This window comes from Carassius carassius, chromosome 48 (assembly GCF_963082965.1).
Source record: "Carassius carassius chromosome 48, fCarCar2.1, whole genome shotgun sequence".
NCBI lineage: Eukaryota > Metazoa > Chordata > Actinopteri > Cypriniformes > Cyprinidae > Carassius > Carassius carassius.
This window is the reverse complement of record NC_081802.1, coordinates 21,335,505-21,348,827: the sequence shown is the minus strand read 5'-3', so window position 1 is coordinate 21,348,827 and position 13,323 is coordinate 21,335,505. Positions and strand designations below refer to the sequence as shown.

The 13,323-nt window shown below is 40.9% G+C and overlaps 1 protein-coding gene across 2 annotated transcripts; it reads right to left on the bottom strand.

Annotated features, from left to right (window-relative positions):
* Positions 1 to 1,629: 1,629 nt before the first annotated feature.
* On the bottom strand, positions 1,630 to 13,037 carry pex6 (peroxisomal biogenesis factor 6). Of its 2 annotated transcripts, XM_059543647.1 has the most exons (17): positions 11,790 to 13,036; positions 9,595 to 9,764; positions 9,435 to 9,518; positions 9,255 to 9,360; positions 9,018 to 9,154; positions 8,300 to 8,411; positions 7,604 to 7,806; positions 7,292 to 7,478; positions 7,085 to 7,161; positions 6,855 to 6,987; positions 5,149 to 5,354; positions 4,999 to 5,060; positions 4,811 to 4,919; positions 3,842 to 3,958; positions 3,692 to 3,769; positions 3,463 to 3,602; positions 1,630 to 1,958 (listed from the first exon to the last, which is right to left on the bottom strand). In XM_059543647.1, the coding sequence occupies exons 1-17, from the start codon at positions 12,951 to 12,953 to the stop codon at positions 1,822 to 1,824; spliced, it is 3,222 nt and encodes a 1,073-aa protein (XP_059399630.1). In that variant the 5' UTR covers positions 12,954 to 13,036; the 3' UTR covers positions 1,630 to 1,821. The 2 variants fall into 2 exon arrangements, 1 of the variants encoding a protein (XP_059399630.1); XR_009428898.1 differs by lacking the exons at positions 1,630 to 1,958; positions 3,463 to 3,602; positions 4,811 to 4,919 and having other exon boundaries at positions 11,790 to 13,037.
* Positions 13,038 to 13,323: the final 286 nt, after the last annotated feature.

The following is a 13,323-nucleotide window of genomic DNA, read 5'->3' as shown; positions in this document are numbered from 1 at the left end:
AAACCCATTGAGGAAGTTGCACAGAAATCCTGTGGGATAGGTGAGTTAACATGAACAGGTTCCACTTTAACTAATTTATTTTATTTTATTTTTTGCTCTGTCTGTGTACAGTCGTGGCCAAAAGTTTGAGAATTACATACATATTGGAAATTGGAAAAGTTGCTCCTTAAGTTTTTATTATAGCAATTTGCATATACACCAGAATGTTATGAAGAGTGATCAGATGAATTGCATAGTCCTTCTTTGCCATGAAAATTAACTTAATCCCAAAAAAACCTTTCCACTGCATTTGATTGCTGTCATTAAAGGACCTGCTGAGATCATTTCAGTAATCGTCTTGTTAACTCAGGTGAGAATGTTGACGAGCACAAGGCTGGAGATCATTATGTCAGGCTGATTGGGTTAGAATGGCAGACTTGACATCTTAAAAGGAGGGTGATGCTTGAAATCATTGTTCTTCCATTGTTAACCATGGTGACCTGCAAAGAAACTCATGCAGCCATCATTGCGTTGCATTAAAATGGCTTCACAGGCAAGGATATTGTGGCTACTAAGATTGCACCTAAATCAACAATTTATAGGATCATCAAGAACTTCAAGGAAAGAGGTTCAATTCTTGTAAAGAAGGCTTCAGGGTGTCCAAGAAAGTCCAGCAAGCGCCAGGATGGTCTCCTAAAGAGGATTCAGCTGCGGGATCGGAGTGCCACCAGTGCAGAGCTTGCTCAGGAATGGCAGCAGGCAGGTGTGAACACATCTGCACGCACAGTGAGGCCAAGACTTTTGGAAGATGGCCTGGTGTCAAGAATGGCAGCAAAGAAGCCACTTCTCTCCAAAAAAACATCAGGGACAGATTGATCTTCTGCAGAAAGTATAGTGAATGGACTGCTGAGGACTGGGGTAAAGTCATATTCTCCGATGAAGCCCCTTTCTGATTGTTTAGGGCATCTGGAAAAAGGCTTGTCCGGAGAAGAAAAGGTGAGCGCTACCATCAGTCCTGTGTCATGCCAACAGTAAAGCATCCTGACACCATTCATGTGTGGGGTTGCTTCTCATCCAAGGGAGTGGGCTCACTCACAATTCTGCCCAAAAACACAGCCATGAATAAAGAATGGTACCAAAACACCCTCCAACAGCAACTTCTTCCAACAATCCAACAACAGTTTGGTGAAGAACAATGCATTTTCCAGCACGATGGAGCACCGTGCCATAAGGCAAAAGTGATAACTAAGTGGCTCGGGGACCAGAATGTTGAAATTTTGGGTCCATGGCCTGGAAACTCCCCAGATCTTAATCCCATTGAGAACTTGTGGTCAATCCTCAAGAGGCGGGTGGGCAAACAAAAACCCAGTAATTCTGACAAACTCCAAGAAGTGATTGTGAAAGAATGGGTTGCTATCAGTCAGGATTTGGCCCAGAAGTTGATTGAGAGCATGCCCAGTCGAAATGCAGAGGTCCTGAAAAAGAAGGGCCAACACTGCAAATACTGACTTGAAACGTATGAAGTGCTTGTAATTATATTTCAGTACATCACAGAAACAACTGAAACAAAGATCTAAAAGTAGTTTAGCAGCAAACTTTTTGAAAACTAATATTTATGTAATTCTCAAAACTTTTGGCCACGACTGTACAATGAAGGTGAAACTACTGTGCAATATAAAACAAGCACAGCCAATCAGACGATATTTGACATTTATTATTCAGCTATATGGACCAATGAGAGTAGCTTCATCACCCTGGGTCTGGTTTGGACACAGTGCAAAACCTTGAGCTTCAGAAGGTCCCACCAGAGGAATGATTTCAGATGGTCGAGTGTTTGGGATGTTATTTTATGGTGAATTTCTGCTGGATGAGCTTGTATCTGTTGAGCTGCTGCTCAGAGACGGATGGCTGAAGACCTGCCAGAGCCTGTCTGAAGTCTTCTGAACACAGAATCAGAGCGCTGGCCTCCGAATCCACACCTGCATCACAGACACAGAGATGAAGAAAGAGTGAAGGAAAGTCGTGCAGACATTGAGGAAGAAGCAGAGAGACAGACAGAGTCAGGCCAGACACATCCTCTACTCCAGCAGAATAATGCACATGTGAATGCTTGACCAATGCATTGCCAAAGCAAAGAGTTAGAATGAGGTCAGAGTCCTGCATATTGTTTGCATAGAGTATGTTTTTAGGCTCACAGTGAGTAACTGGAATATGGACACATGGGTTTCATGCATAAAATGTTAATTTTAATTTCTTTTTGGTTTAAACATAGCTCCGTCTTCTAAATGTTAGGGCTGCACCGATCACGATCGACCGATCGTTAATGCGCATCTCCTCAGTAAAGCCGGTTCTCTAATCAGTTAACAATGGCTGTGTGTAGTAACAGCTGCTCTATGTGAAAGGACGAACCTGATGGAATTTACCACTGATAAGAGAACCGGATTTACTGACGAAATGCACATAACGATCGGCCGATCGTGATCGGAGCACCCCTACTTAATGTTTAACCAATAAAGATCTCAGCTGTAGACTGGCAAATGCACAGACACTGTTTTGATATTTTGTTTCTTAATATATTGCAAATATTTGCACTGAAATTAATGTTTGAACATACTGATGAGTCTGGAAAAATAAAACACTTTAAATTTGACAGCACAAATTTATTATTTTTATGTATATTGTTATGTATAATTATACATAATTCCTTATATAGATACACAGATACTGACAGAATAACTTAACAGAAGTCACTTATTATTGAAAAAAAAAAAAAAAAAATATATATATATATATTTAATATACACTTAATATGTAATCATATATAATGTAGTTAATATTTTTTACAATGTTTTTGAAACAAGTCTTAAGCTCAGCAAAACTGAATTTATTTAATCAAAAACAGTAATATAATAATAATAAAATTTACATTTACATTTATTCACTTAGCTGACGCTTTTATCCAAAGCGACTTACAATTGCCACATATGTCAGAGGTCGCACACCTCTGGAGCAACTAGGGGTTAAGTGTCTTGCTCAGGGACACATTGGTGTCTCACAGTGGATTCGAACCCGGGTCTCTCACACCGAAGACATGTGTCTTATCCACTGCGCTAGCACCACCATAAAATCTAATAATAACACTTATTTAGCAAGAGCACATTAAACTGAAAGTGACAGTAAAGACATTTAGAAAGATTTCTATTTCAAGTCAATGCTGTTCTTTTAAACTTCTTCAACATTGACAGTGACAAGAAATGTTTCTTAATAATTTAAAACCAATACAATACTGAACACTAATAACTGAACACTAAATCGTCATTATAAAATGATTTCTGGAAGAAAGATACTCGGCATCTCTAGAGAAATAACATTGTCCTCCTGCATGTGGTGTGGTGCTGAAATCCTGCTGTCCAACAAACAAGCAGCCCTTACAGCTCTGTGGCATGTAGTTTGACATGGATACTGCTGTACTTTTCCCCATACCTTCAGTGATTCGTGAAATCTTCCTCTTGATGGCGCACATCATGGCGTCCGAACAGAGCGCGTAGAGATCGGCTCCGGTCAGCTGAGGAGGACAGGAGTCCACGACCTCCGACAGACACACGCTGGGATCCACTTTAAACCTGCAAGCAGAACACCAGCAGAGATTCATCAGCGTTATCACACACGCTCCAGCATTGAGAGAGAGGAGCGTCATGATGGACACACTCACCTGCGCAAGACTGCCTTCAGAACCTGCAGCTGAGACTCTCTGTCTTCGTTCACTCCCACATACACCAACTTATCAAACCTGCGGGGAAAACATGCAAGAATGCAAGAATGCAAGACAAACTGAAAAGCAACTGAATCTGAATGCATTTACCTGCCAGGCCTGAGCAGGGATTGGTCCAGCAGATCTGGGCGATTAGTTGCTCCGATCACAAAGACATCTCCAGACGAATGAAGACCATCCAGCTCTGCTAAAAGCTGTGACACAACCCTAATAAAAAATAAATAAAAATAAAAAACCTGGCTTGATGCATCAATACATTGTTTCAAACCAGCTTCAAAGTATAAAACAGGAAAGTACCAGAATCAAATAATGCTTTATTAAAAAACTGAGGCAAATCCAAATATATTTATTCAGCTTGAGTAGTTTAATAACAATAATAGTTCAGTTCAATAGCATGCATTTGTGGATTTTGAAATATTTCTTTGCGTCAAGATGTGCTGAAAAGTCCACAAATAAGTGGACTCCACCCACCGTCTACTCAAGCCAATCAGATAGCAGAGCCAAAACACTGTGACAAATCATGTTTTGCTTTAAACTCAGGAGGTGGTAATAGTTTAAGTTTGCACCCGTGAAAGGAAGTGACATGGCGATGAATCACCGGCAGTAAACTGATGTCCCGTTCTCCTTCTGAAGTACTGCACACTTGGATAAATATAGGACAAAGTATAATGTAGAAGACCAAATACGAGTCCAAGAGACTGATTTTATGGACTTCCTATCTCAGCCAATGCAAGTGAATGAGCGAGGTTATCTCAAGAAGAGACCTCCCTGAGTGTAAAGCAAAACATAATTAGTTATAGTGCTATGTGCTATGGCTGTTATGTGATTGGCTTGAGTATATATGGGTGGAGCTTTACATTTATTTGTGGATCATAATGTATTTATTTGGAATAAAGGAACAAAATTAACCCCATAGTACAGTATACTTACAGATACTGATTTTTGAATTTTCCTAAGCTGCAAGTCATAACCATCAGATTTAACATAAAAATATTGGATTGGACTGTTGTCGGTTAATTATTTTTAGTTTAGCATCTGCACATGTCTTGTGATGCTGACCTGTCCATCACCCCTCCTGAGTCCCCACTGTGTCCTCTATTAGGAGCCAAAGAGTCCAGCTCATCAAAGAAAATAACACAGGGAGCAGCGGTTCTGGCCTTACTGAACACTGACGGACAGAGAGAGAGATGTGAAGTAAATACAGTGGACAACAGATCGACAGGAGTAGTTTATTTCATTGCTCTTACCTTCTCGAATGTTCTCTTCACTCTGACCAACGTACATGTTGATGAGTTCAGGACCCTTCACACTGAAAACAAACACCAAAGTTTTGCACTCTGACCAGTCTCTTGAATATTTCAAACTCAAGAGCAAACAGAGGCAAGTGATGTAGTCACCTGAGGAAGGTCATGGTACACTCGGTGGCGACGGCTTTAGCCAGCAGGGTCTTCCCGGTGCCAGGCGGCCCGTAGAGCAGCAGTCCGGAGCGCCGCAGCCCCAGCGAGAGCAGCTCTGGATGCTCCAGAGGAAGCTGAATCGTGTCCAGAATCTCCTTCTTAACCTGCTGCAGTCCACCGACGTCCTGCCACCTGACCGACGGGATCTGAGATGAAGAAACAATCGCAGCTTTATTAAAGCAGGAGATTTTACTTAAAGTTGGGTAAATAGTACATTACAGCAGAGACTTCATTTCTGGGTGAACCGTTCTGACTTTATAGGCGATTTCAGAGAGGCTAGCAATAGCAAGCTAGCTTTGAAAGCATAAGATCACACCCTCCCTGCATAATCACTCTCCAAAGCCACGCCTCCTCCAAAACACATGACCGCGCACAGACAGAGCAGAGGATAACCAGCGACACGATGAGAAACGCTGTCAGATCACCTCATCTCTCATTCACAAGTGAGAAAACATCACAGTACAAAGCAGTTTATCGTACTCCGTGGACTGAAGAATTTGACTGGACAAACATTTTTATGGTCCTACGCCTCCAACAGATGATATAAATACATTTAGACCACTTAACTTAGTGATTGCTGTCGAGACGTGGAGAGAATTTCAACCAGCATAACAAAAAATGTTTTTGAACAATTACCCTTGTGAAAAAGAGGTGTGCTTAACTGTATTGCATGTGCACTTAGTGTACCTCAAAACCTAAAAGTATCATTTTAAACTATTACTAGTAGTTCATGTTATATTAATAAAATGAAAGTGCTTCTTAACACATTAAAAGTACACTTTTGCGATAATGTCAAATTAAAAGTTTGACTTTAAAGTGCAATTTAAATCATATCAGTTTTAATAACATTTTGCCATGCTTTTAAAAAATGCACTTATTTTTAAGTGCTGACTTAAATGCTAATGTGCATGTAAAGCACTTGATTATTAACTGTGTTACTGCAGTGTTATTTATTTAATACTTGCCATACACGTTTCAATAGAATGATATTAAAGTATATGTGACCCTGGACCACAAAACCAATCATAAGAGTCATTTTCCTGAAACTGAGATTTGTACATCACCTGAAAGCTGAATAAATCATCTTTCCATTGATGTATGGTTTGTTAGGAGAGGACAATATTGGCTGACATACAACTTTTTGAAAATCTGGAATCTGAGGGAGCAAAAAAATCTAAATATTGAGAACATCGCCTTTAAAGCTGTCCAAATGAAGTCCTTAGCCATGCATATTACTAATGATAATGCATTTTTGATATATTTTCGGTAGAAATTTTACAAAATATCTTTATTGAACATGATCTTTACTTAATATCCTAATGATTTTTGGCACAAAAGAAAAATCAATCATTCTGACCATTACAATGTATTGTTGTCTATTGCTACGAATACAGCTAGCCGTGCTACTTATGACTGCTTTTGTGCTCCAGGGTCTCATATTTTAGTTTATAATAAATGCTTATAAGTACAATCGGCAGTACACTTTAACCATATTTTAAAGAAAATATTCAAAAACAAATCTACACATAATTATGTACTTAAGTCCTACTTGAGCAGGTCAAAAAAACAACTCTAAATGCATTTAATATAATACATTTTTCATGAGAGTACAATGGACACAAAAGACAAAGTCAAAACAACTGTACTTTTGGGGCTCCGATGGCTTGTGAATGCGCCTTCTGCAGGACGTCCAGAGCAGCGCTGAAGTCCTCAGACGTGACGCTCACCCCAGAGACACACAGATCCTCCTCTTCCTGTTCACTCGCCGCTTCTGGAAAACTATACACACAAAACACCACAGCAGTTTCTCATCCATACAACAGAACGAGCACAAACAGAGCTGGGAGCGACTGACAGCAGCAGGGTGAAGACTTACTATATCTGCAGAAGTCGTCTGTGAGCGGCTTTCCCAGCACTGGTAAGAAGTGCACAAAGATCTCCTAAAACAAAACCCTACAGAAACAAAGTCAACATGAAACCGTACGGGCTATCAAATGTACTTATGTAAAGTTGGACCAGGACCATTTATAAAAAAAAGTACATGAAAGCATAGATAAGATAGATGATCAGTCAATAGTCTCACAGCAGTCTTTTTGGCAATCTGGCCAAGATTGACTTCTTTTCCCAACAGCAGGTCCTCACTGAGGCTGGACAGCATCGTCCTGCGCTGCGCCTCGGACAGACTCTCTATCGTCACCTGGTGCACAAACGCTGCCATCACATCTGAGGACAGCTCTCGCTGGCTGCTCACAGACCCCACCACCACCACACTGCAGAAGAAGAGAAGAAACAAGTAAATGAGTACAAACAGCCATATGGTTCTTTCAACAGTCTTTGAATGTCCTTTCTTTTCCATTAAAGCAAGTGGAAGGAGTCTGGCATGTTGGCGCCTCACCTGGCGTGAGCAGCTGCTACGAGCTGGCAGAGGGTGGACGTGACCCTGGAGTCGGTCTCAGGGCCGTCCCGCGACTGGCCGAGCAGCTGCAGGTTTCTCAGCAGCAGAACACACGGGTGATGGAGCTCCGCTCTCTCAAAGACAGACTTCATCTTCACCTCGCACGCAGCTGCAGTGTCTGCACAGAGACTGACGCAATCCACCTGCACACACCAGCCTCCTCATATAATAACATGCATTCTGTGCAGTTTGGTTTTTGGACAAAAAAATGCAACTATTAAAATATGGCCATAACATGAGTCAGCACTGAGACATTTGCTCCCTTGACGTAATGCAGTTGGCCACAAATGTGGCAGTGCTTTAACTAAAACGAGTAATCAATAATAATAAGTAAATATAATAAATAAATTTATATTCACAGTATCATCCCTGCATTTCATGTGCAGAGCTCTGAGGAAAATAAAGAAATATTGAAAAATATAACAAATGAATTCTGCGTAGAAACTATCAAGAACAAATGTTAAATGGTACTAAAACACGTTTGTTAGCTTAGCAACATGCTAATGTTCTACTTGACTCCACTGTTTTGTTTGCCTGTAAACTTATGAAAGACACAACTTATGAAGGTTTTGATGCTAGTAACTGTGGAAAAAACACAAAACTCAGGAAAAGCACTGCAGAAAAATCCCAACTCACCTTGATTAGATGCAGATGCAGCCTCCTGCTAGCTGCTCTTACGGCCGTGACTTTACCACTGCCATTGGGACCCATCAGAAGAACAGAACAGCCTCTCTTTAATGTTAGAGAGCTGCAGAAAAAAAGTATATATAAATATATATATATATATATATATATATATATATATATATAACATTATACAGCATCAACTACCATTTTAAACACCTTCTAAAGCAGTAGCTCTTAAGCAGGGGCAGCAGGGTGACTTCAAACTATTCAAATGAGTAAATTATTTTGAATATATTACAATAATCTACATTTAATCTAAATGCTACTTAACACATACAATTTTTTTTTTCCTCAATAACTATTACGTTCCACAAAGTCGTGGAATCACAAAATGAACTGTGGTTAATTTGTTAAATATACCAGTAGGTTTTGGAGGAGAAATACCGAAAATATTTTAGCCTATATGGGTTGGGGGCTTATATATATATATATATATATAGAGAGAGAGAGAGAGAGAGAGAGAGAAAACAAGTGGTTGACAATGAGAGGCCTTTTAGTCCAAAAGGTTGAGATTTGCTATTCTTGCGGATGGACGGATGCACAAAATGAATGTGTTTAACAACTCAACTTTTGAATGAGATTTTATGTTCTTAATAGAGTAATATTAATACTGCAATATTGAGGTTGTGAGCACTTTATTCATAATATATATATACACAGTACAGACCTTTCGCTGAAGTGAGGTTGAATGATAGTGAGCAGCTGCTCCACAGTGCTGGACAGACCCGGGGGACAGAGACTCGTCCAGAAAGATGAACCCTTCTGCAGCACAGAGCAGGGAGACCGGCTGTGGGCGGAGCCTCCCTGTGGACAGCCAATCAGAGCTTGAGCACACCTGCATATATGAACTGCACAATATGACAGAGCAGATTCCGACTGGACTTTTATTAATATAATTTCTCACCATGTATAGTGAAGTGTGACTAGAATCAGCCAGATATGAAGAAACCTCTTCCTCCTCAGCGGAGAAACCGCACACCTGCTTCACTCTGAAATACAGCACAGGCCACCTGCGAAACACAGAGGCTGCATGAGGACTGGTGTTCAGAGACCTCTAAAGCCTCGGCTGAAGATAAACCCACACCTGAGGATTCCTTCAGAGCTGTTCTCTATCAGATCAGGATGTCCTTCTGACGGGATTCCCAATATACTCCCCCGCTGAACAAGCCTGCAAACAAACAACATTCAGGAAAACCAGGAAGAGGGAGCGTGCGTTATGCTGTCTGAAAGTGCGCTGTTAGCACCTGGGTGTGCTGAAGTGCTTGTAGAGGATGCTGTCGAAGGGCCCATGGGAGTTGTAGTCTGGAGATACGACGGCTTCGATGTGCAGCTCTTTAGCAAACGGCGGCGCTGCACATCGACACGCGCTCACGGAGATCTGAGACCCAGCCTCAGACGATTCCTTATTCCACCTCTGCTCGAGTTACATCACACACACACACAAAACAATCACACATCTGCTGACATCTGATCGACCATCAGACCTCACTGAGTGTTTCCAGACAGTGGCAGACTGATAAAATAATATCTGGCCATCCTTGTGATGAGCAGCAGTCGATAACCAGAACTGCGATTAAAAATGCTAAAGAATACGTGTTTATATATATATATATATATATATATATATATATATACAACCCGAATTCCGGAAAAGTTGGGACGTTTTTTAAATTTTAATAAAATGAAAACTAAAAGACTTTCAAATCACATGATCCAATATTTTATTCACAATAGAACATAGATAACATAGCAAATGTTTAAACTGAGAAAGTTTACAATTTTATGCACAAAATGAGGTCATTTCAATTTTGATTTCTGCTACAGGTCTCAAAATAGTTGGGACGGGGCATGTTTACCATCGTGTAGCATCTCCTTTTCTTTTCAAAACAGTTTGAAGACGTCTGGGCATTGAGGCTATGAGTTGCTGGAGTTTTGCTGTTGGAATTTGGTCCCATTCTTGCCTTATATAGATTTCCAGCTGCTGAAGAGTTTGTGGTCGTCTTTGACGTATTTTTCGTTTAATGATGCGCCAAATGTTCTCTATAGGTGAAAGATCTGGACTGCAGGCAGGCCAGGTTAGCACCCGGACTCTTCTACGACGAAGCCATGCTGTTGTTATAGCTGCAGTATGTGGTTTTGCATTGTCCTGCTGAAATAAACAAGGCCTTCCCTGAAATAGACGTTGTTTGGAGGGAAGCATATGTTGCTCTAAAACCTTTATATACCTTTCAGCATTCACAGAGCCTTCCAAAACATGCAAGCTGCCCATACCGTATGCACTTATGCACCCCCATACCATCAGAGATGCTGGCTTTTGAACTGAACGCTGATAACATGCTGGAAGGTCTCCCTCCTCTTTAGCCCGGAGGACACGGCGTCCGTGATTTCCAACAAGAATGTCAAATTTGGACTCGTCTGACCATAAAACACTATTCCACTTTGAAATAGTCCATTTTAAATGAGCCTTGGCCCACAGGACACGACGGCGCTTCTGGACCATGTTCACATATGGCTTCCTTTTTGCATGATAGAGCTTTAGTTGGCATCTGCTGATGGCACGGCGGATTGTGTTTACCGACAGTGGTTTCTGAAGGTATTCCTGGGCCCATTTAGTAATGTCATTGACACAATCATGCCGATGAGTGATGCAGTGTCGTCTGAGAGCCCGAAGACCACGGGCATCCAATAAAGGTCTCCGGCCTTGTCCCTTACACACAGAGATTTCTCCAGTTTCTCTGAATCTTTTGATGATGTTATGCACTGTAGATGATGAGATTTGCAAAGCCTTTGCAATTTGACGTTGAGGAACATTGTTTTTAAAGTTTTCCACAATTTTTTTACGCAGTCTTTCACAGATTGGAGAGCCTCTGCCCATCTTTACTTCTGAGAGACTCTGCTTCTCTAAGACAAAGCTTTTATAGCTAATCATGTTACAGACCTGATATCAATTAACTTAATTAATCACTAGATGTTCTCCCAGCTGAATCTTTTCAAAACTGCTTGCTTTTTTAGCCATTTGTTGCCCCCGTGCCAACTTTTTTGAGACCTGTAGCAGGCATTACATTTTAAATGAGCTAATTAAGTGCATAAAAGTGTAAAATTTCTCAGTTTAAACATTTGCTAAGTTATCTGTGTTCTATTGTGAATAAAATATTGGCTCATGTGATTTGAAATTCCTTTAGTTTTCATTTTATTAAAATTTAAAAAATGTCCCAACTTTTCCGGAATTCGGGTTGTATATATATATATATATATTGAACATGTATAAAAATCTAAATGCTTGTCTAATTGAGGGAAGTATTTGTATTTAATCTCTCTATATGAAGTTGGATGTATAGGTATATCAAAAGATTTGTAAGAATACCCCTACCGCTTGATTGTTTATAAACTTGGAAAATGTAGACTAATATATATATATATATATATACACACACTTCACCTTAATTTTGATGGTCTTATTTCCGACAGGCACTTCCATCCCGTCTGCCAGGTTAAACCACTGAACCGGTGAAATGAAGCCCACATTGTCATTCATATCCATGTCTTGCTGTCTAACTGATTCAAAAGCTCTGATTGCAACCAGATGAACACGTCCCTGCTTCTTAAAGGGAATTGAACAGCTACTCTCCCGGTCACCGAGGACAGGACTCAAAGGGGTCTTCTTCACCTTGTCTGCTGGGATTGATGCAATGACCCACTCCCCGTTAAACAAACCCATCTTCAGTAACAAGCTCTTGTGCACAAAAATAGTGCTGTCGACATCCAATCCTTCATTCTGCTCTAGTCTAGACAGAATTCCTCCAGGTTTCTGGAGATTTGAGACGTCTACCACACGCACATCAAGTCTGCATTCAAGAGCCTGCAAGAAAGCACTGAAGTCCAACACTCTGCTGTTCAGCAAAGAGCTGCCAGAACTCAAGCTACTGGCGTACTGGGCAAAATCAGAGACAAAGAGCGAGGAAGCGGACAGTCTGCTCGTGCTGCTGGTGTTGGTCAGGTCCAGATCTCTGCAGTCTGACACCACCACACTAGTTTCCACTGTTATCCTGCCCTGACTGACAGGGGTGCACTCCAGCACCATCACCTCCGACAGGTACTGCTGCACCTGTGAGGCTTCTTCCCCCAGTAAATGATGGTAGGGGATCAGAAGCGCGTCGCCTTGCCTCGCCAGCAGAGTCTGTCCATGACAGGAGGCTAGGATCAGCAGAGCATTGGAGAACTTCTCTGAAGAAGCCCATTTAAAGCTCTGCTTCGTCCGAGCCCCGATCACAATCTTTTTTAAAGGCAGCAGAGACTGTGGGCGAACCATTCCCTGCGAGTGCTCCTTCAGTCCGTAGTGTTTAAGGAAAGATCTGCTCACGTAAACAGCGAGACACGTGGGAATGTTTACATCGGTCTCTTCCTCCGGAGTCGCGTGAGCGCACACCAAAAAGCCCCGATTACAGGGGGACTGCTGGTCCATCAGAGACAATAACAACGCGTATGTGGATCCAGTGTAGTCCGGGAACTTTTGAGTAAATTGTGTTTTGTTGATAATCACATGTAGTGGATGAATATGTGTTGGAAAGTCATCAAGACATTGCAACTTCACGGGAGCCGCCATGTTGAAAATGTGCGCATGCGCACTGAAACGACAAAAACTGACCTCTGACCTTTTTTAAAAAAAAATATACTTCTAATGTACTGGTTATTTTGCGGGTATTATTGAAGGGTAATAGGAAAACCAAAGAAACCAAAAAGTTTACGGACTACTATTTACCGTAATACAATGTATATAGCTTACTTAATTTTTTCATACAATTATGTCATTCTTTTTTTCTGGACACCCAATGAAATTAAACATTCACTTAACTTAAATTACATGAATCCAGCAAGCATTTCAGGTTTCAATTTTATTTTATTTTATTTTATTTTATTTTTATACAGGTTTGCTACCAAGACTAGCCATGAGCCACAAGATAAAGAAAACACAA